Source organism: Tyto alba, unplaced genomic scaffold (genome assembly GCF_018691265.1).
Source record: "Tyto alba isolate M040663 unplaced genomic scaffold, T.alba_DEE_v4.0 Super-Scaffold_22, whole genome shotgun sequence".
Lineage (NCBI taxonomy): Eukaryota > Metazoa > Chordata > Aves > Strigiformes > Tytonidae > Tyto > Tyto alba.
Genome location: NW_024881296.1, coordinates 28,383,265 through 28,406,246, shown reverse-complemented (window position 1 = coordinate 28,406,246; position 22,982 = coordinate 28,383,265). Strand labels below are relative to the sequence as shown.

At 40.5% G+C, this 22,982-nt stretch overlaps 2 protein-coding genes across 3 annotated transcripts in view; both read right to left on the bottom strand.

The window, feature by feature from the left end:
- Window positions 1-235: 235 nt before the first annotated feature.
- On the bottom strand, window positions 236-5,809 carry IL22RA2 (interleukin 22 receptor subunit alpha 2). 2 transcript variants are annotated; one of them, XM_009967999.3, is made up of 6 exons: window positions 5,704-5,809; window positions 4,644-4,794; window positions 3,632-3,810; window positions 2,181-2,350; window positions 1,568-1,746; window positions 236-507 (listed from the first exon to the last, which is right to left on the bottom strand). In XM_009967999.3, exons 1-5 carry the CDS (start codon window positions 5,798-5,800, stop codon window positions 1,591-1,593), a joined length of 753 nt encoding a protein of 250 aa, XP_009966301.3. In that variant the 5' UTR covers window positions 5,801-5,809; the 3' UTR covers window positions 236-507; window positions 1,568-1,590. The 2 variants fall into 2 exon arrangements, with proteins under 2 accessions (XP_009966301.3, XP_032839135.2); XM_032983244.2 differs by having other exon boundaries at window positions 236-501.
- Window positions 5,810-13,179: 7,370 nt separating this feature from the next.
- The window catches only part of IFNGR1 (interferon gamma receptor 1), a 29,039-nt gene continuing 19,236 nt past the window's right edge, over window positions 13,180-22,982 (bottom strand). Inside the window, exon 7 of the mRNA XM_042795883.1 lies at window positions 13,180-19,240. Within this exon, the coding sequence (XP_042651817.1) occupies window positions 18,746-19,240 (495 nt within the window). The 3' untranslated portion in view covers window positions 13,180-18,745. The remainder of the gene's footprint in view (window positions 19,241-22,982) is intronic.

Below are 22,982 nucleotides of genomic sequence, written 5' to 3'. Positions count from 1 at the left end.
TACTGGTTTCACTGTCAGTCAGAAATGTTATGTTAAGGGCAGTCTGAAGACATTGTGAATGTGGAATGTGCTCCTGGACTATACAGTTCTTATTTTAAAGAAAGGATGTTTTTTTCATCTTTTTTTGCAACCTTTGTTGTAGAGGAAATAAAATAACTGAAGCTTCTGTTTTGTAAATTGTATTTTAATTACAAGGCTTAAAATAGAAAATCCCTAGAAAGAATCTTAGGGGTATTCTCACAAGGGCTTTTTGCCTTCTTTTTTATTACAGTACATGACTATTTCCTTTCTAAATGCAAATATTTACCATTTTAAACTGTAATATGGGACATATACAAAGTACTCTTAGTCTTTGTGTAGCATCAAATGATTAGGATGAATCAAATCATTGAATTCAGCAAAAGTTAATTTAAAAAGTATACAAGTATGTATTCCAGACATAGGCCACAGATGTTGATTTACTGCTGGATCTGTGATGGGATGCATCTTTTGCCATTATTCCTGTAACTGGGAAGAGAAAGAGAATTGACGCGGGGGTGCACATTTAAGCTGGATGGTATTCAATTGAACTGAAAATGCAACACATGCCATTGGCTTGCATCCCTCCTGTACCTCTGCGGGTTGTTCAGCAATCCAGCTCTAACCTGAGCTTCCAGTCTTTCACAGTACTGGGAAAGCAAGCAAAAATGCAGGAAAATCACCTAGAAACTGGTTCTTTCCTTAGCCTAAACCTACTGACCAAGTCTCATGAGAAACTGACATTATGAATGATATTATGAAGCAGAAGAAAATATTTTATAGTTAGGGTACCAAGCTGAGAACAGAAGCACAAGTTCAAACTTTAATGCTTTCCCAGTTTTCCACTGTCACCCCTATAATGGGCTCAAATCTGAGCTTGCTAAGGCCAATGACGCTGAAGTCAACTTTGGCTTAAGTCTTTATGGCTTGGCACCTGCAAGGCAGGATTCACAGTAAATCTCTCAGCTGGGCATGTGATACAAAAAGATAGTCTAGTGATTGAGGTCAGATTTTTCAGACCAGCTAACTGAGCTAACTTTTTCATTTTGGCCCATGGAAACTCGTGGAATTTGATAATTGATTTATTTTTGAATGCATTACACCTGAAGAACGGCCATGAAAAGAGGACAGGCTCATTTGAATTAAATATATCAGATAAATCCCTGAAATGCAAGGCTTTCAGCAGAACTGCATGTTAAGAAAGCTGGAGGTCACTCATTTTCCTAGTTAATTATTACCTGACAGGAAAAAAAACTGATGAAAGCAATACTATGTATAACTGTTTAAAGAAAATGAAGAGGGAGGTGTTTCTGAAGACCATGCCGGCGTGCAAATAATGATCCACGCCATTCCTATAATCTCCTTGGCCATATCATCCTTACCTGGTGTGAAACTAGTTGAGATGATGCAAGAATTCTGGCTAATATTGTCATACGGGATAGCAGGTTTTATGCCACACCTTTTTTTTCTCCTTTTGGAGAGTATCTGCCTTTGGTGAGGGCATAGCTCTTGACTCCAGAGTCTTCTCCAGTTTCAGCTGGTGACTTACCTGTCGCAGAGGGGCCAGCCCTGTCACTGCAGCACGGTGCACTGCCTGCTGCTGAAGGCACTGCTGCGGTCCAGCAATGGCACGTATGTTTTAGCCACGACGCAGTAGCTGACTCCAGGCCTCAAATCTTCTATTTTAATAACCTTGTCTTTTCCTTCGTACACCAGGACTCTGTGTTGCTTCAGACAGGGCAGAGTAAAAACAGCTAGTCAAGCAGATTGCCCTAGTGAGTGTGTCTCTGAGTAAAGCTTGATAAGAAGGGAGGATGCAGAGCAGCGCTTCGACTTGCAGAAACTCAAGAGCATTTGTAATTTAATTATGATTTTTAAAGAAAATTCTGCCCTCCCCCCCATTTCCCCTCCTGTCCCAGATTTTTAATCTAGGTTTAGAGTTTGAAATACTAAGTTGATGGGAAAGAATAAAGGGAGGAATTACAACTCGATTCAATCAAATTAAATTCCTGAAAAATAAGCCTACTTTGTTTTCAAATACTCACACAGTTGTCGGTGCTCTCACAATCCCATAAGACTATTTCAACTGTAAAACAGGAATGGTGTGCCCATACTTTCCTGGCTTTTTAATGTAAAGGGTTCATATTTGAATAAGCTCTTACCTCATCTAGCAAGTTGTTAATTATGAAGACTTGATATAGCAGATCATAATAATTTGTCATTGGTATCTTGCTGCCTTTCTTCCTTTTATAAGGAGAACGTGGAGCCTGGAGCTTTAGTATTACGGATTTGTCACTGTGAACCACAGTTACTGTTGGAGGTCCTATCATAGCTGAGGAAAAAACAAAGATGTGAATGCAATTATAGTTTATTAATAATGTTTCACAGAGTGCAATTTGAATCCATTCAACAATTTAATGTTCTTGTTACCAACAACATACTATGCTACATTTATTGTTAAAGCACCACTTTGTAAATCCTTACTTCTTAGTGGTTTTTGCTTGAGACATTTTGGGGGTGACAATTCCTGTGTTTGTAAATCTATCTTTGAGACAAACTTTTTGAAACCTCTGAGAGCTGCATGTTGCTGACCACAGGCTGGTCAGGCAAAATGCTTTGGATTCTTTGCCCTGATTTTCTTTCTTTCCTCATATGTATCTGTGTGCTTGAACTGCATAAAACAGCTATTTGAACAATTTCAGTTATGCCAAGGGCACAGCTTCAATCATTACTTTCAAATTTTTTGCAGTCTGCTTGGTTAAACGCAGCTAAGGGTTCCAGCTAGTGTCAGCATACCTGTGTGTGCAGCCCCAGAGATGTGGGGAGACAGGAGAGCAGCTGCCCCACGCATTTCTCCGGGGGGGAGAGGAGGAAATGGCACAGGGTGACACGAGTGGTTGCTGCTGCAAGGTACTGCTTTATGTGAAAGTTTGTGGTTTCATCTGTACAGAACACTCAAGGTACTTTGCACTTCAGGACTGTGACCTGCATTGACATCCACAGTTCCATTTTGTATTGACCAGTGAGGGGAAACTGGTTAATTCATGGGGAATGTACTGGTAGGTACACTGGTACTGTTCACTCTTTGATGGTCCCTTGATTTCTAACATCCTATGGCATTATAGTGACTGTACTCACTAAAGCTATGCACACGTCCTTTCTAAATACACCTCAGTCAGGAAAACACATACATGTGAGAAGAATGGTGGCCACACAGCTCTCAGCAGTCTTCTCCCTTTTCCCCTCAAACAGAGAATGTTTCCTTCTTTTCCACCTTGTGTCCAGTCCTTCCAGCAGCTCCGAAAATGGCTGAAAATAATTTGTGTAGTTCCACGCCTTGAGGAAGAGGTTGAGTTAAAGGGAGGCGGGCATTTCTGATCTCCTAATTGTAGATAAGTGGCTACTTATCCATAATTGGTTGGCATCCAAGCGTGGGGAAAATTATTTTATCACAACCCTTTACCTGAGAGCTATTTACTTACAGCTTCTTTTAATACAGCTTTGTAGCTAGAAAAGTATTACTCATGTTTGCAAATTGCGAACAGATATGATGTATTCCATGCCACAGAAAATCCGAGTCCTTTCTCAGAGAGACCCATATGTTTGCACTTACTTTCTTGCCAGGGAGTGAATCTGCAACTGAGGCTCCAGTCGGAATAGATGCCGGCTGATGCGGCTTTCACTCTGCCGTAGTAAGGCTCTTGGATGTCAGAGGTCTCACTTGTTAGGTCACAGACATGGCTTTGAATCCCCCAGCAGTCATCTTTATTTTGCCACGTGCTCTGCCCATACCTATGGAGAAAGAGGAGGAAGGACGTAAGCTTTAGCTATCGCCGACTGGGTCTGTATAGATTTTTAACTGTTTGTTTTAACTCAGCAGCACTGACAAGTGTTCTGTTATGGAAATTAATTCTCTTCAATTTGATGACAGGGAAGATTGATCTCATGGGTGTTTGGGAGCTACAGGTTTCTGTCTTTTCTGAAAGAAACATAAAGCAGAGACATGGGTCACCAGCCCTGTAGGAAGGCACTGCATGCTCGCCCCTCAGGAGAAGCGGACGAGCTCTGGATTAGCCAGCGTGTTCAGTGATGGACAGAATGCTGGGTTCCACCAGCTGACTTCTCAAAGGCAGTAATGATTTCAGATGCTCACCAGGTGTGCCAGGGATGGACTGTACCTCCTCTGAGGACCAGCCTGTAGTGCTGCCTCAAGTTTGCCACGCAAGGCACCCTGAGGTACCGCCATGGGCAAGGTGGGCCACCAGAATACCTTAAATGTCCTATGGCAGAAGTACCTGACCTAACTAGACCTGCTTCAGGCGGGCGGTGGGACCCAGTGACTTCCAGAGATCCCCTGAAAACTACATTTTTCTTCAACTCTATGGTGCAATGAGGGTGCAGAGCGTGTTGCTGGAGATGCTTGTTCCCTGCCTGCCACAGGCTGTTCAGCTGCACCTTATGGGCTATTGATAAGCACAGCAACAGCTGAGAGCTGGCAGCTGAGCAGGACGTGGCTGCTCCCCAGCCATGGGGAGAGCATCCCGTGTCACCTAAGAAATCCATCTGATGTGCCAAGCAGGGATGGCCCCTAGCCTGGCGGGAAGCTGGAGTTCCCCAGTACTTACATTTTATACTGCACAAAGTAGACTGTGCCTCTTGCCTCTCTGTCCCTCCCAGGCTGCCAATGTAAAGTGCTGTTGAGGTTTATCGAATGAAACTCTACCTTCTGCGGCTTAATCGAATCTTGCAGGTCTTGGTTTTCCAAAACTAAAATTGCTGCAATATTAAGGAACAATAACATAACGTGTTTGTCACAGACACGCTCTTCCATATTGAAATCGGGGCGGTTATTGCTACAGTTCATTTGGTTTCATGACTAGCAGACTGCAGGGAAATTAAATATCCCGGATCTCATGTTCAAAACTTTCCAAGTCAGTGACCAGATCTAGCAGTTTGAGAACAAACACATTAAGTATCATGAAAGGAACACTTTTATGTGGTTTGGTTTTGAGTTTGTTTTTGTTTTTGTTTTTTTTTGTTCATTTTTCCTTAGTGAGTTTACTGCTGTGAAAGATGCCTGATGGACATGCCAGGAAACAAACCCTTCAGATCAATTCACAGAGCCTGCAGTAAGCAGCCCCAATAGTAGTTAGAGTGCTCTTTCCTCCACATCTCAGCTTTAACCTGCAGAGATTATAGCTATTATAACTGTTGCCACAGCCATGTCTATCAACACTTGCATAATAAAAAATAACCTGAGATTTACTGCGTTTCCAGTCTGCCCTACTGGAAAAAGTTGCCTGACAATTTTCAAGATAATCTGTTTTCAAACTGTGATGGTTACTGATGACAATCAGTTAACAACCTCTCTGAAGCATCCAAATCCTAACATTTTTCTGGGTTTCGTGACCCAGGTGGCTGCAGTGTTATCCTTGACATATCACAGAATCAGGTAAGACTTGTACTAGTTGAACTGAAACTGGTAATATAGCAATGAATAAATTTAATGGGCTTCTTTTATCTGCATTTCAGAACATTGAAAGACAAAATAACAGACTGATTTGGAAGTGACTGGACTTTTGAAACCCACCAAAAGATCCAGAGCTTTCTTGACTCATCCATATTTGATAACAGACTCAATGCCCCCCTCCCCACATAAGAAAAGAGCAGAAAGCCTCTACTTACTAGTTATCTCATCCTGAAGCAGGTGCATCAGTAAGCAGAGGGAGGAAAGCGTGATCCCCCTCATGCTTAGGAGAGCAGCTCCATGACTGAAGAACATTTCTCTTCCTCTTGGGCATGTCTTATGAGGAAGTAATTGTTAAACATTCCAGAGTTCCCCTTATTTTCAGTGGTTTCCAAAATCCCCGGGTTGGCTTTGGTTTAATTTAGCTGAAAAACATATGAGTTGCTCTAAATTAAACATAAGCAACTGTTCTTACTTGGCAGCTGTGGTCATTCTGAAGTTTGGAACTAATTATGAAGCAAACCAGCATGCAAAAGGACCTTTTTTTTTTTTTTAGGCACTAATTCCCAAGTGATGTCTGGCAATATTGCTTTATCCCATAAATTTGTCACACAAGCTTGCTTGCTTGCCATGCTAAGATTTAGTTAGTTAGTTAGGTGTTTGTTTGCTTGCTTGCTTGTTTATTTTTCAGCTCTCTAGTTGCTCAGAGCTGAAGAACATGAGGAACTTAGTTTCAAACACATAAAAGACCTACCCATGGGACATCATCTGATTTGGTGGCTTGTCTTCAGCTTGAATGCAAGCGGACAGAGTTTGCAGGTGTGTTCATGGCAGGATGTATTGTCAGAAGAACAAGGAGAGGCAAAATCACTGCCAGCTGTGCTGCTGGGCAGCGCATCCACACCATGCTGGCTGCTGGAGAGATGCTGGAGGCCGGGGCACTGCCAGCCTCTGGGCAGGGAACGGGAAGGCAAGCCCAGCCCATCAGGCCAAAGTGCCGCTCTGTGTTGGACTTTCAGACTGCCAGGAGTTGTATGTCCCAGCTGGTGAGCGTGTGCCATGATGCTGTCTGCACAGATACTGGCGTTTGTCACCGCTGCCCTCCGAATCCTGCCTTTCCAAAATGTGCATCCCTGCGAGCCCGACCCCAGGGCTGGGGGTGCCTGGGCTCCCCGGTGACAGTGATCTCGCTTTGTGTTTGTAAATGCTTTAATACCACGTGCATGCCTGACCGATGGGAGCCAGGTTTCAGGCTCCTGGGGTGTATGGAAGGCTCGGCCGAGCCATCAGTGAATGTGGTGTCACTGATGGCAAACACGGTGCTGCTGGAGGCAGCTGGGAGCCTTGCTGGCCGTCCTGCCCGGATTTGCCCTTCACTCTTCCCTCCCTGAAAGCTCCCCAGTGCTGATATCCACATGTACTTTGCTGCTCACGCACCAGCACATCTGGGCAAATGTCAGGACACATTCTCCTTTTGCTAGCTGACATTGACAGGCAAGAAGACAAACCCCAAAATTTGTATGACATAGCGCAGCACTACGTAACGATGCCCACCAAAGATATAATGGATCTGAAGAATACATGTCTGCAGAAACAAGAATTTGCCTAACAATCATCTTTACTTTGGGAAAAGGTGGAAGCAGAACACCTGCCAGATCAAAATGTGCAAATTCTGGTTCAAATGAAGGTTTATTTTTTTATTGTTTAAAGGTAACTGGTTATACTCAGCAAACTGGACAACATCTAATCGAGAAGCTGGCCTCAGTCAGATTCATGGGCACAGGCTCTCAGTTCAGCTGATCACCTCTACCTCATTATCCAAGCACAGAACCTGCAGCAAATGTATTAAAATGCTAGATGTATAGCTTTGAATAATTACCTAGTTAACCTAAATCAAGGAATTAAAGAACTGAGAAGAAATGCAGAAAAGACAAACGACCCCAAAATGGAGGTAGAAGGCAGAAAGTCTACCCTGCCATCACCAGCTGGGACTTTTCTATCCATTCATTTCCCAAACACATTTTCAAAATCCAATGACCTTTAAGTAGTTCCCCACACCAAATGCAATTAGTATTTCATCATATTCTATGAGCTCTAGTGCGGGAATAGGGAACTTTCATAAAACAATCACCAGACTGAAATGTCATCAAAGATTAGTCACAGGTTATGTATTTGCTTACTTGAATTGCGCCAACACACCTTCCCGTACCACACGTAACAGCCCATTGCCAGGAGTTGAAGCATGGAGCTTTGCCAAAATAGCTTTTGACAGTGGTTCCTCCTGTGAATGCAGAGCCGAGGGTCAGCCCGCCCGATGCCAGCGGGGCTTCGCTCAGAAAAGGCTGCTCTGCGGTGTGGTGGAACGAGGAAAGAAATGCCTATCTGTGGAAGAACTCGAGGTTTCCTGCACGCTGCACTCTGATAGCACTTTATCTGCGATTGGGCTTGGCACTCTGAAGTAATCGGTAACTCTTCACATAATTTTTTTGATTATCGAAACAGCTGCTGGTAATCCCCAGGTTATTAGCATCCGTAACATTGTCCTACTCACCAACTTCAGTCATGCTTCTTCAGTGCTTTGTGTGACAAAAGTAGTTACAGTCAAACACGTACCAGCTACACACACACACGCACGTATACAGACATGTACATATATATATATATCTTGAGTTTCATGAAATACATGTATAGTACATTTAAAACTGTAAACAAATGAGGAACACTATAGGATGATGTGTACTGCAATGCTATTTAAAATATGAACAAGAACTTTTAAAAAACAATATGGTTTAGGAATATTCTGATCGGTACTTTATGAAGAAATGGAAAATTAAAATGTTTTACTTTCCCTGCAGATTCCACATGAGTAGTTATGCTACTAGCTCATCCTAGCTTACACTGAAGCATCTTTTTGATCCAAAACTTTGATGTTTCTATGAACAGACAGAACCATGGGCATGAGAATTTTTTCAATTCTTGGAATAAAAACCTGTCTGAATGCTGGGCAAACAGATTTCTTTCTCTTAAGGATTGGATATTGCTGCACAGAGGTAAAAGTCAAGTACATTCTTGCTGGAAGCTGCCTGGCTCATACACTCTGATAGCACCACCTCATTGGTTTTGTTGTTTTTTTTTTTTTTCCTTTTCCTTGAACAAGTTGTTTCCTATCTGTAAGTGGAGAGAATTTAACCCTGGAACCACTTCTGCAGCACCACCTTTGGTTTTTCCGATGTGTCTCTGATATTTGCAGTGGATGTGAGGGTGGGTTTCGCTTACATGCCTGGATGAGGGTATGGGAAGATGAAAGAAGGTGAGAAGCTCCCAAAGCATAGAGAATACTTCTAGTAACTGGTAGAGGCCAGACAAGTCTCGTGTGGCATTTCATACAAGCTGACAATAAAAAATCAATAGTTCAGATTATTCTGGACCTAAAGATTATTCTCATTTTGGGCCATAATTTTCAGTTTTTACTCTTCAGCCAGCACAGATTAACAGAAAAACCTGTCTTGGGAGGGGGCTTTGGAGCTCATCCAGTCCAGCCTAACGCTCAGAGCAGGGCTAATGACAGTTTTATCCCACACTTAACCACTTTCAGCATGAGTTTTCCCCCCATATATCTAAGTGGGATTCCCTCACTGCAATTTATGACAACTGCTTTTTGTGTTTTGATCGGGGGCCTCAGGGAAATGTCTATCTTTTCTCCAAATGTCTGTATAGTTGGTAACTGTAATTAGATTCCCTTCCCAGCCATCGCCTCTCCCAGCTGAGGGGACCCAGGTCCCTCGGTCTCTTCTGGTGTGCCACATGTGGCAGGGTGGCCCTTCACCAGCTCAGTGGGGACTGTGAAAATTAATCACTACACACACACACACACACACAAAGGAGAAAAAAAAAAAGAACCCCCCCCAGTCAGGCAGGAGGGACTTTTTGGATTTCTTTTTTTCCCCTGCCCTTCAGGGAAGAGGCATTGCATTACAGAAGTTCTGACAAGAGCAGTTTCTGGGGAAGCAAGGCTGACTTTCACTGCCCAGTGTGTGCCTTCACTGCTTCCTGCCCACAGGTGTGAACTGTTGAGTTCTCACTGTTAAAGGGCTTAGGTCAATATTTTAAAGATTATGGTTAGAAATTCCCAATGCTGTAGCTGCACCTCGATAGTGAGACATCTGAACATATTAAAGATCTGCTGAAGGCTTGCTGTGTAGCAATTGTTTGCACATACAATATTTAACAATATGCAAGACATAGAATCACACCAGAAAGTTAGTAACTAACATCAGTTAGGAACTGTAGGTAATAGCAAATGTCAAAATAGCTCAAAGCCTTTTATTTAAATGACAAGTTTCCTTAAAATTGTCAGCATGATTTTTTTTTTTTTTTCTATCTAAGAAGTGCTGTATCATGTTTAAGCCCATTGAAAAAAGACCCGCTTTTCTTTAGGTTGTGGGACCCTCACAGCCAAAAACCCACCAGCTGGTTTTCATATGGAATGTGAAAACCCATAGTTCGTTTGTTTTGCTAAGGTAATCTTAACGGTATATGGAAAGATGCCAGGTGATCACACAGCCAACAGAAACCACAGATAAGCCTAGAGAGGTACAACACAAACATCGCTCATACTTGATCCACCTACTGAAGTAAAGAAAGAAAGGCTCAAAGCCTGGTAGTGCTGATGCTTGCTCTCTCAGACACACTGCCACCAGGAGCAGCTGAAGTACTGTCTGAAATGTTACAAGTGTGAGTAGGGGAAGACCCATGGATTCATTTTTTTTGTAGGCGGCGGTTGGAAGTCTGCGTGCCTGATTGCTGAAGCCGCATCCAGCCCGCAGCCCGCACGGGGCTGGCTCACCACGCAGCGTGCGCCGGGGAGGAGACGGAAGGAGATGCCTGCCCCCACGGCTGCAACCCAGGCCTGGGCTGCAGGAGGAGCAAATGCTGCTTCTGGTAGCTACTTTGGGCAATAACACCTGGAAAGATGAAAGCTCCAGGGGTTTCCCTGGCCAAGGGAAGAATAGAAAAGGAACGACCTTTGGCTCACGTCTTCTGCAAGTGGAAGCTTGCAAGCATCACGCCTTCCAGCCTGTGGCTCAGTTCTGTGGTTGTATTTTGAATTCTCAGTGTATCTGTACCATCCAAGGAGCGTGAGCTCTAGAACAAGACTCTAGCAACAATCTTCACCACCACCACCATCTCCAAATTAGTATTGAATTTGTAAATATACTGTAATGTTATGATTTTTTTTTTGTTTTGCTTTGGGGTTTTTGTTTCATGTTTTTGGTTTTTTTCTTTTTTTTTTTTCCTTGTTGTTTTTGTGGGTTTTTTTTGTTTTCTTTTTTTTTTTTTTTTTAAATACATCGTCTCAGATCTTGTATGGATACAGTCTCCTGGCATTCAGGAATCAGTGTGCTGAATCTTCCACGCTCGGCATAACTGGTTTTCACACTTCCCAGAGGTGTTAGTTTCGAGTTTACTGCAACGTGATCATTTAACCAGAAAAATTAGATCACCCTATGATATTTATTTGCCAAAAAGCTTTGTTTTTTCTTACAGGAAGTGAAATTTGGTGTATCTAGTATCATGGAAGCAGTTGATAAATTAATTTTTAGTAATAAAACACCCAAATTCACAGTGTTTTGTTCCAATTTCTAATCAGATTTGGCAGGAGGCGGGGACAGGTACTGTGCTTGTGCCTGATATAAAGCCAGATTTCTGGACAAACCCACGTGGAAGAAGGGACTGAGGAACAGCAAAGGTGCTCTCTGCCTCTTTGCCTCCACCACCCTCTAGCCATTCAGACAAGTTTTCATAACCCTTCATTACCTGCTATAATTTATCTTACAATTAATCATATTTGCAGCAGGTTGTAATCACGGCTATTGGTGTCACAGGCCTCAACTCTACCAAATTTGGAAGCAGAAAGCACACATCACTACATACAGTTACCATCTTCTAAGATGGGACAGCACATGCCCCTCACACTTCCTATAATTAACCAAGATGCTATTAACTTGGAAAAAAACCCAAACCAAACCAAAACACAACAAAACCCCCTCAAAACAACAAAAAATCCCCAAGCCCTAAAACATTAAAAACCCCAAGACACAAAACAGTTATACCCAGAAAGAAAACACAGTGTATTAGATTTTTATTCTTTTCACTATTTATTTTCAGTCTGAAAGGATTCTAGATACTCTTTGTGGAAGGGTATTTTTGAAGGGGCGTAAGTTAAGGAACCTCTCTGAGTCTGCTCTACTCAAGAGATGTCAGCACAAATAAAAACTGCATTAGACCTGACACTGCTTAATGCTCTACTGCACACGTTGCAAATATTTGACAACTGCAGGATTACTTTTGCAGAACAGTGAGCTGGCTGGCAGAACCATCTGGTTTTCCTGCTCATCATTTGTTCTGCAAAATAAAATAAAACTTCTTTGCCCCAAAATAAATAAAAAATGACTTTTCAGACTGATCAGCTACCCTGTCATTGTCGAATTACACAAATGGGCAAATTAGAAAACATGAGGGTAATAAGTATATTAAAATGAGATAAAAACCCCCAAAACCTCAGGAAATAAAATGGTTTTGACTAAGTAATCCATAATGGGTTAATAAAAAACCTAATCCATTACTTAAAACTCAGAGAGTCTGTGTTATAAATCTAAATGTAGTAATTAATGCAGGCATGTTACAAGTTCGACAATCTGCACAGCCATTTCTAAGAGAATCCAAATTCTTAAGGCACGACTGTTCTCACCGGAATCAGCCCAGAGACAGCACTGCTCCATCTCAAGAAGTTACTTGGAAGGAATAAACAAGTTGATCAGGTGTAGAAAATGTTTTTAAATTGCACATTCTAGATTTGACAGGCAAGTGAAACCAAAATTCTTCTAATGGTTCCCTACGTTCTTTTAGGTAAATTAGCATGAGACTTGGAAGACAAACAGTTGATCTCCAAGATGCATATAAGAATGCACATGCTCACTATTAAGACATAAACCATGTAATTAAGACTTCTGTTATCATTTAAACTTGAAATAATCAGCAAGAACTTCAAGGAAGCCCAGCTTTCCTTGCTCTGCAGCAACTAATCCGTTCAGATAGTGTGACTATTTAACCCGTGTCCATAATTTTTAAACAGAACCTAAGGGGAGTCCTTAGGCTCAAGCAGTAGAACTGGACTGAAGCAGTAGCAGGCTGCATCGATAGCATCACAGGGCAAAAAAGAAATTGCAAAGCCTATGATATAGCCAGAATCAGTGGATCAAAGAGCTTCTGCGCGTCAGCTCTGGCCCCTCTCCACTAGCGGAGCACAGACAAGGCAGCACCTCACATCTGTACAGGAGAGACACCTCCTTCAAAACAAATGGTTGTACATCACGTCCTCAAAATCAGACTTCCACTGCTGCCTGGAGTGAGTGGTACTTGACCCAAAGGATATCCCAACAAATGAGAAATGACATTAGTTTAAAACTGATTTTTCTACATGCTAATACATGTGGTAAGTAGAATACAGTAACTGGCTACACATAATTATACACACAGAGGTACACGCTGTACCTACCTCCCACAGCATCTTCTATTCCTTTTCAATAATGCTCAAGCATACATTACATACACAACATGAACTGAGCAAGCTTCAGAAGCAGATTTAGTCTTCAGTACAAAAGCTAACAGTAAGAAAAAGGTGAGCACACACATTTGCCTTCAGAGATTTTTTTAATTTAATGTAAAAACATTTTAAACTTACAGTATTTACAAGTAGCTTAGTTACAAATTTTGGACAAGAACCAAAGTATGGTCAGTAGGCCCATTGTGGATATTGTTTCTAAAGTCAGGAAATTACATCAGAAAATACTTTCTAGGGGTAAAGAACTCCTAGAATAAATTGCCTAATGGGGTTGTGGAGTCTTTAAACAAATGTGCAGGAGCAATGATGATGTTCTGAGGAGAAAAATGAACCATAGACTCCTGGAGGTTCCACCTAGCCCAATGATTGCATCCATTTAGAGAAAGAACATGTATTAATAAACAAAGGCTTCATAGCTTATGTAAAACAAAAAAACCCCAACCAACCAAACAACAACAACAACAAAAAAAACCAAAAACAAAAAAACAAAACCAAACCAAAACACTAAAGGAATCTATACAGGTCACTCTTGTGCTTTGTATTTGGTTTGTGTTACATCCCGCTCAGAAGAGGGAGACAAGTGATTTAGATTCTTAAATCCCCAATGGATTGGACAATAGTGAGACCAGTCCCAAAAGTCCAGACATTTATTAATTTCCTGCAGTGTGCTAGTTGGATACATTATAATTGGCTAAGTACATATCAAGTTATGGCAAGCAATATAGTATGTCTTCTGTTACCTAATGATAATAAGGGAAAAAGAAGAGTGATCACTGGTCCAGCTTTCTGCGTTGGTCCTGTCTCAGTTTGTCATGGCTGCATCCATCTTCTTCATTTCCTCCTCTTTGCTTCTCTTCTATCCTCACCCCCTCAATTTATACTTTCCTTGGGTCCCTCCCCTAAGTCGACCTATCTATCCACGTCACATGTATAGGGAGGGGTTAAGGTCCTTCATGGGATGATATAAGTAGCATGATCTTGTTAATCTTCATTAGCATATGCATCAGTCACCTTCAATATGCATTTTGTGGATAATGAAGCAAAGGTCATTCACTGGACACATGGCCCTTGAAACTTTACCAGATGCACCAGAGCAGAACCATCCTGTCTCCACAGGGCTCCCTCCCCAGCCGCGCCTGGTGCCAGCCAGGCAGCCCCACCAGCTCCAGCCTCCCCATTACCCACCCCGTGACTGGAGTTTCCTTACCTGTGTTTGAGGCATTCCTCCACTCAGAGGGCCTCCTCCCACCCCATCCCTTATCTTTATCAAGTCTTGTTTCTCATCCTTATTTTTGGGGAGCTACAAGTCATCTCTCACAGTTTGTTGTTTTGCCCTTTTTTTTTTTCCCAAGATATGCTGAAACCATTAATTTGAACTAAGTACAATAGCTCTTATTTATTAATACTAATCTGTTTACATGGCACCACTTCAGAGCAACTGGCTATTTCTAGCATTGAGAAAAGCAGCACTTCTCATGCCTGTTTCTTTTCCTGCAATCTTAACTAGTAAAGGACTACATACAAATATGTATGTGGGTTCTAAGCAACCAGGACACTACAAGATGTCTTGGTTCCACAGATGTCAGTAGCTTTGGCAAGAATGATTTTTTTTTTTTTAAACATGATTATGTGGAAAAAAGCATAAATGCAGAACATCTGATGCTTCTGTGCCAGCAGTATTACCACCATACTTGTTAACTGCAGATCTGATAATAAAAAGCAGTGATGTCCACAGAAAAACTAAAGAAGTTCTTAGAAATGTTGTCAGGTATTAGGCCAAAGTTTTGCAATGCAATTTCTCTCACACAGTATATAATGTTTTGGAGTCTGACATTCCATCATCTCCCAAATCATCTTTAGGACACAGGAAGGGAGAAATGCTGAGCTGCCACGACAAGAGTTTAAAATCACCTGAAACAGCTTGAAGTGGTGAAACCTTCTACATGTGTCACACTGGATAGCCAATATGTCTAGAAAATGCATGAATATTTAAATAATTCTGAACCTGTGTTAGGCACTTTGATATCCTGTGTCAAGGTGTTATGCACAAATATCCAGAAGCTTACACAAACTAATTAATCACAAAAATATTAATTTATCAATTTAAAATAATTTAGTAGTTAAGTGAAAATGCATAGATAAACACTACCTGACAGCTTTCAAGACACATGGCTCAGATATTTGGTACTACAGAACCGCAAAAGCAAGGCTAACTAGCTGTAGCTAGAAAGGCATTTCCATGTACCCTATCCCAAGAATTCCTCACATTGCAGGCTGCTTGGGACTATATCCCAGAATACATACCACCATGAACTTACCCTGCTTTTAGGCTCTCTCTTAATATCACTGCTAGCTACTGCTGGGAGCAAGACTGGGGGAAATAGGGCTTATTGACCCAGGGACATTCTTGTCTCACTTGTGGCCTCGCATTTTCAGCTAGTCACAGCTAATGAAAGATCTGTGCGCTCAGCACACCTTTAAGTATATTTATTTCACAACTATAAAACCTGCAACTTGTCCTGAGCAATTTAAACATTTCAACTAGGCTTGTGGTATTGGCTACTTGTTAAGTACACAGAACACAGAAGACATACCTGCAGAGAGGGTGATAATTCGGTAGCTTTTATAATTATATTCAGAAATTTTCATTAAAATATACATTTAACTCTGTGACGGTTAGAAGACGTCAGTTGTGCACATATATATATGCTGTATAGAAAAAAGCACTCATACTCCTATGCTTGATTTTCAGCTTATAGAATAACAGTGTCTTTCTATTGTATGTAATTAACTGCAACACCAATTTTTTCCCATGTGCTCATGACATATTTCTGTGTCATTTCTCATTGATCTTAACATCTCTGTCCTTAATTATATCCCAGCACCTGGCTAGTGTCTTTTACTCACATAGGACTCCATGTGACTAAAGATTCAGGACAATGTACAATGTAGTAGTATTGCAGGGGGAAGAGAAAAGAATGAGACAGTCACTTGGTTTTAAAGTGCATCTCTCTGCCCTCACACAGGCAAAAAATACCATTCCTCTCTTCCAGTGTGGCAGCAAAGGAAAACCTTGCAGAACAAAAACCACTTAGTGATCGCTTATATTCACACAATTCTGAGAGGCTGAGTCTTAGGTTATAATTTTCGTAACAGGGCCAGGGTTTCACCACATACTGTTATGAATGTAAGTCTAACATTTCCAAGAAATTACATACTTCTGACAGAATAGTTCTGAGACAGATATACCAAATGAAATGACTGCTATGGCTAATTCCTGATCTTCTTGGAGAACTTTTTTTTTTTTTTTTACAAAACTGACAGAAGGAAAACCATCTACCAATTGCAAGAAGATGAAATACTCTGAGCAGTAGCAAAGACAATACTTAAGAAATTGTCTGATTAGAAACTTCTTCCCCAAAACCAAGCTAACCTCACAGTTTATAACACCCTACTTCTCACCTCTGAGCCAAGCTTAAACACATACCTGACATTTATAAAGTCCTGCGGTATTTATTGCAGTTATTTATCAACAAACCAACAAAACCTGAAGCAACATTAACTTCAAGCTCTGTACAAGACACAGCTGCTCCTCTCCTTAGCAGACAGACTGCTAAAAGCACACTTCAGTGGTGAACCATGTTATTAACTGAGAAGTCAGTTTAGTTGAAGTTTCATGCGCAAGTTAATTCTGGTTTTCAAAGCCTTCTTATAACACTTATTGTTATTTTTTGTACTTCTGCAATGGAGGTATCTACACACTAGTGGATCCTAAGCAGTAAGTCACCAGCATTGCCTTCTAGGAACTCAACCCAGAACATGACATTGAAAAAGTTACTAGGGGGTCTCACTACATTTGAACATAATGCAGAAACAAATCAAAGCCGGCTAACACATACTCAAATCTTTCTAGATGGGCTTTCCATTATACCATTAACTACAAAATCCACCCATTTGATTTGCCTTTTCCTAAAATCAAAACCCTGGTAACAGATCTGTTATCTTCTGGTGAATAAAGGAAGGAAAAATAGATATTGTCTTTAAATCTTTGAGAACTGATGGTTAATGTCTGACATCTGCAGGAATGGAAGCAGCCTAGAAACTGCTGTATATACTTAACTTTATCTTAGGAATACTCACGCCTCTGAGAAATGTAAGGACATAAGTACAATGATACTGGTTTTCCTTTAAAACCACCTGCTATAACATGCAAACATTTCCGATGATCCTACAAAAAACAAAAATCTTTTAAAACAAAGACTAGTTTTGTATAATTGCACCACCTTGTGTCTGTAAAACATCCTTTTTTTTCTCAACTAAGTATCATTAAGAACTATTGTAAACATTTCCTACAAGCAGAAAATACCCATCAAATCTTGACTAAAGGGCAATAACTGATTGATTGCAGGCATTAGACTTAAAAGTTTTTAACTGTAAAAAAAAAAAATCCTCATCCTTCATTTTTCAAAACTACAGCCTCATCCTACAACATTCAGAGGGCTGTCAGATGACAATAACTTACGTACTACAACTTACCACACTACAACTGTCTTGAAATGATTTTTAGAGGGAGGTAATTTTGTGTAGTTCCTCCGTTATGTCATAAAAAGGGGAAAAATAGTAGCAATTTTCAACCTGCTAGAAAATATATTTGGAAGAAGTCCTGTTGATGTCTATTAAAAAAATCATATCATTCTAAGAATTAGGATAAAAATGATCTGGAGGAAAGCAGGCTTTTGAATTTTGAAAGCACTTTCTAAAGAATTTGTGCAACCGCCCATTACATGGTTTTTTTTTTTCCAATGGTGATCAGCTATCATGCTAATACAGAAATTATCCAGAATGCAACATGGTTACACAACACATCTAGGTGACCCAAATGGACACAGTTATATACAAATAACAGCACTTTTTAAAATAGATTTTTTTTTTTTTAGCCACAGAACTTAATGTTACAAAGAAAAAAAGTCTATCGTTTACTTGCTGAAATGAAAAGTAATGATCCTGGATCTACATACTTCTATCTGCAGAAAAGGCTATAAGTGGGGTTTGGCCATGGCATCAAATTCTTAAGATACACAGGAAAAGGTTATAGGCATATTGTTAACTAAAAGAAACAGTAGCATTTCATTTAATACAAAAATACTTTCAGCAGAAAAAGACAAGCAAGACAATACCTCCAATAAAGGCAAAAACTCAAATATTTCTTGCACACCTCTACTGTAGCCAAGTGAAAGACTTAAGCATTATGTTCATTGAATTAATTTTGAAAAGGATGTGAAACAAAAGGGAATAATGATACAACTGCTGTTATACTCCTTCATGAAATCTGTTCTCCATAGAGTACTGTTAAAAAAACCTGACTGGGATTTCAAATAGGAAGTAGTGAATTATGTCTTATATACAACTGCTTCTAAAAGTGGTTATCATGAAATTTCCCCCCACTTTTTATGCTGTTCGCAGGCACTACTTTCAGTCCCATTTCAGGATCCCACTGTAATAAGCTGTATAGTGGTTACTTTGGTTGGATCAGAGCAAGCACAACTTTTAGATGTTCATAATATAACCCAGCCTTTCCATAATCTTCAGTAATGCTGTTCTTCCTGAGTTCTGGTTAAATACTTCATCTATCCTGGTTAGTCAGTTGGTCTGTAAGCAATCACAGGCTGTTCTTCACCAACATCTATTAACATATCTAATGGCACGTGAGGCTTGTCATAGCCAGAAAACTTGAGACAGCTGCTTGGAATAACTGTTTGCTGTATTTCTGTGGCAGAAACCTCTGGACCTGCAGAGTTACTACATATATCCATTTGGCTATTATCAGAAATGAAGTAACTCTCTCTCACTTTGCAATTCAGTTCATCATCATAAGATACCTCCTCTCTGCTTTCCTGCACAGGCACCTCTTCTGCTTTGCCTGGTGCCTCCAAGGGAGGAACAGAAGAAGATCTTTCACTGGAATTCTCAGGACTAACGGTTTCTTCTTTTGACTCTACCTCCAGCGAGGTTACTTCATCATTCCCTGCCAACGCCGGCTGGCCTGGCGTGACGCTTATTACAGATATGTATTTTGGCTCCGATTTTGATTCTAGAATGCTGTCTGCGTTCAGGTTTCTTATCACACTGACCTTAAATGGAAAGAAAAAAAAAAAAAAAAAAAATCACTTAGTTCCACATAATCTACTGATTTATTGGCTTTATCTTCTGTCAAAGTTTAGAGGTTAAAAAACCAAAAAAGATACAAGTTTGTAACACAAATTTACCATCTTTACAAGCAGTCCCAACAGAAATTAGCAAAATTAGAATCTGGCAAGGTCATTAGCCTATCTATGACTTCAACTGTTCCACTAAGACTTCTATGCAAGCTCTCAAAAATACTTTCCATGTGCAAACATATTTTCAAGATCAAACCCATTTCATGTCACCCACTGTATTTTAAGACATTTGAAGTTTGCAATGTAGAGGGAAACAGCAAAGGAGAAAAGCTTTAATACTCTTCAATTAGCTGTGTAAACCTCTCATACTCTATAGCTAATCAGTGTAACTTGCAATGACTAATATTTCGTAGCAACTGCCTCAGTTGGGAGGGAAGTGAACTTTGGAAAAAGCATGAGAACCTTTATGCATGCTCAATAGCTGTATCTATGCTGAAGTCTTTCTAGTTATTTCTCTTGTGTCACTAAGCTCTCCCTCAATGCTTTGACAAACTTTAATGCTTCACTTCAAAACCCCTCCACAGGAAGAACATACTAATTCCTTCAATGGCCAGGCTCCAGCTTGTTTTAAATAATTATGAAATTACTTCAGACTGAGGTTATTTTTGTGTGTGTATTTTTTTTTTAAAGGCATTTTCAAGAATACATATGAAAAAACAGAGTAGGGTAAATTTTCAGCTGTATGATGGTGTTCCCTAAAGCTAATGGAAAGTATAGGGAGAAAGGGTTACTCAGTAATAGTGTCCTTTTCCAAATTTCATAATTCACTATATGCGTGTATCAGACTATCAAGTACTATAGATAAGTTAATTTCTAAATAAAATGTATACAATCAAGTTTTTTTTTGAGATACTGTCGTATGTAGCCACTCACTCCTTCCCTCACCCAGTGGGATGGGGAAGAGAATAAAAAAAAAAAAACCTGTAAAACTTGTGGGTTGAGATAAGCACAGTTTAATAACTAAATAAAATAGCAATAAAAATAAAAACCCCCATCAATTGTAACAAAAATGTATGAGAGAGGAGAGAGAGAGAGAGAGAGAGAGAGAGAGAGAGAGAGAGAGAGAGAGAGAGAGAGAAGAGAGAAAGAGAGAGAGAGAGAAAGAGAGAGAGAGAGAAAGAGAGAGAGAGAGAGAAAGAGAGAGAGAGAGAAAGAGAGAGAGAGAGAAAGAGAGAGAGAGAGAAAGAGAGAGAGAGAGAAAGAGAGAGAGAAAGAGAGAGAGAAAGAGAGAGAGAAAGAGAGAGAGAAAGAGAGAGAGAAAGAGAGAGAGAAAGAGAGAGAGAAAGAGAGAGAGAAAGAGAGAGAGAAAGAGAGAGAGAAAGAGAGAGAGAAAGAGAGAGAGAAAGAGAGAGAGAAAGAGAGAGAGAAAGAGAGAGAGAAAGAGAGAGAGAAAGAGAGAGAGAAAGAGAGAGAGAAAGAGAGAGAGAAAGAGAGAGAGAAAGAGAGAGAGAAAGAGAGAGAGAAAGAGAGAGAGAAAGAGAGAGAGAAAGAGAGAGAGAAAGAGAGAGAGAAAGAGAGAGAGAAAGAGAGAGAGAAAGAGAGAGAGAAAGAGAGAGAGAAAGAGAGAGAGAAAGAGAGAGAGAAAGAGAGAGAGAAAGAGAGAGAGAAAGAGAGAGAGAGAAGAGAGAGAGAAAGAGAGAGAGAAAGAGAGAGAGAAAGAGAGAGAGAAAGAGAGAGAGAAAGAGAGAGAGAAAGAGAGAGAGAAAGAGAGAGAGAAAGAGAGAGAGAAAGAGAGAGAGAAAGAGAGAGAGAAAGAGAGAGAGAAAGAGAGAGAGAAAGAGAGAGAGAAAGAGAGAGAGAAAGAGAGAGAGAAAGAGAGAGAGAAAGAGAGAGAGAAAGAGAGAGAGAAAGAGAGAGAGAAAGAGAGAGAGAAAGAGAGAGAGAAAGAGAGAGAGAAAGAGAGAGAGAAAGAGAGAGAAAGAGAGAGAGAAAGAGAGAGAGAAAGAGAGAGAGAAAGAGAGAGAGAAAGAGAGAGAGAAAGAGAGAGAGAAAGAGAGAGAAAGAGAGAGAAAGAGAGAGAAAGAGAGAGAAAGAGAGAGAAAGAGAGAGAAAGAGAGAGAAAGAGAGAGAAAGAGAGAGAAAGAGAGAGAAAGAGAGAGAAAGAGAGAGAAAGAGAGAGAAAGAGAGAGAAAGAGAGAGAAAGAGAGAGAAAGAGAGAGAAAGAGAGAAAGAAATAAAACCCCAGAAAAGACAAGTGATGCACAATGCAATTGCTCACCACCCGCTGACCGAGGCCCGAGCAGTGACCTGCCCCCCCTGCCCCGGCCAGCTCCCCCCAGTTCACACACTGAGCATGATGTCTGTGCTGTGCAACAGCCCTTTGGCTAGCTGGGGTCAGCTGCCCTGGCCACGCTCCCTCCCAGCTTCTTGTGCACCTGCTCACTGGCAGAGCATGGGAACTGAAAAATCCTTAACTTCGGGATAAGCACTACTTAGCAACAACTAAAACATCAGTGTGTTATCAACATTATTCTCCTGCTAAATCCAAACCACAGCACTGTACCAGCTACTAGGAAGAAAATTAACTCGATCCCAGGCAAAACCATGACAGATACTTTGTAAAAAAACAAATCTGACTGAAAATACAGGTTAAGGCAAATTTGGAAGAAAAGGATGAGGTAAGAAGAGAAAAATAATGTTGTTTTAGAAAAGCCACAAATAGACAAGAAGAACCTCCCAGTCTGTATTAGTGTAAGAATTGAGAGCATCATCAAAACCAGATGATCAAATCTGACTGTGCTTTTCAAGAATGTTCCCTGATCAGAAGGTTGTGAGGCTGTATCTTTACATTCATACCTTCAACATGCTGACTATAACTTGCCTTCACCTCTCACTTCAGCTCCATACCTTACCCCCCAGTTGCCCTGATATCTATTGATGGTACTGTGGTTTATGATGGATCAATGAAAATATTGGAGTTTAAAAAAAACAAAACAAAAACAAAAACCCAAGAACAAAACAAACAAGAAACATCACCACAAAGCAAACAAACACTCCCTGGAGAGCAGTTATTTGTAATCTGAGTTTTGACAAACAGCTGTGTTAGCGCCACTAAAGTGAGGTGATCCCCTTGGGAATCAAGGGCTGCCACTGGAAAACTAGTAAAAAGAGCATTAAGGTGGCTTCTGACACTAAGAATACACCACACTACAACCTAGATGCCATTAGTCCATTACTCATTCTGAATGCTCATTTTCCATTGTGCAGCAACAGTAAGAATACTATATAAAGAATACTCAAGAGTAATTTCTGTAAGTATGTATGGAAAACACTCATTCATAAGAAGCAGAGGCTTAAAAAATAGTTGCAGAAACCAGAATACAATCAATAATGCATAGACACTAAAGTGTTGTGAACAGCTGGTAGGATTAATGTACCTTTTGGTACATTTATACAGATACATGGAAAAGTATTGGATACTTATGCTAAACTGACACTAACCTTGAAGGGACCAGCATCTATTTTTTTTGGTGGTAGCAAAATATCTGACTCCAATAGTCACACAGTAAGTGACAAGAGAAGATAATCCTCTGTGTAAACTGGAATAGTTGAGAAATGTGAACAAAATACTACAGCAACTAGGGCTAAAAGCTGCATTCACAATTTCCCATCTCTCCCCATGCCAATACATGCTATACTAACATTAAACCAAAAA

Excerpts from the sequence above, each read along its gene's own strand:
- IL22RA2 (XM_009967999.3), bottom strand. The coding sequence starts at position 5,800 with ATGTTCTTCAGTCATGGAGCTGCTCTCCTAAGCATGAGGGGGATCACG. Across the intron at positions 4,795-5,703 it reads GCTTCAGGATGAGATAACTA|CAATTTTAGTTTTGGAAAAC; the intron begins GTAAGTAGAGGC and ends TTAATATTGCAG. Across the intron at positions 1,747-2,180 it reads TTAACAACTTGCTAGATGAG|CAACACAGAGTCCTGGTGTA; the intron begins GTAAGAGCTTAT and ends CCCTGTCTGAAG.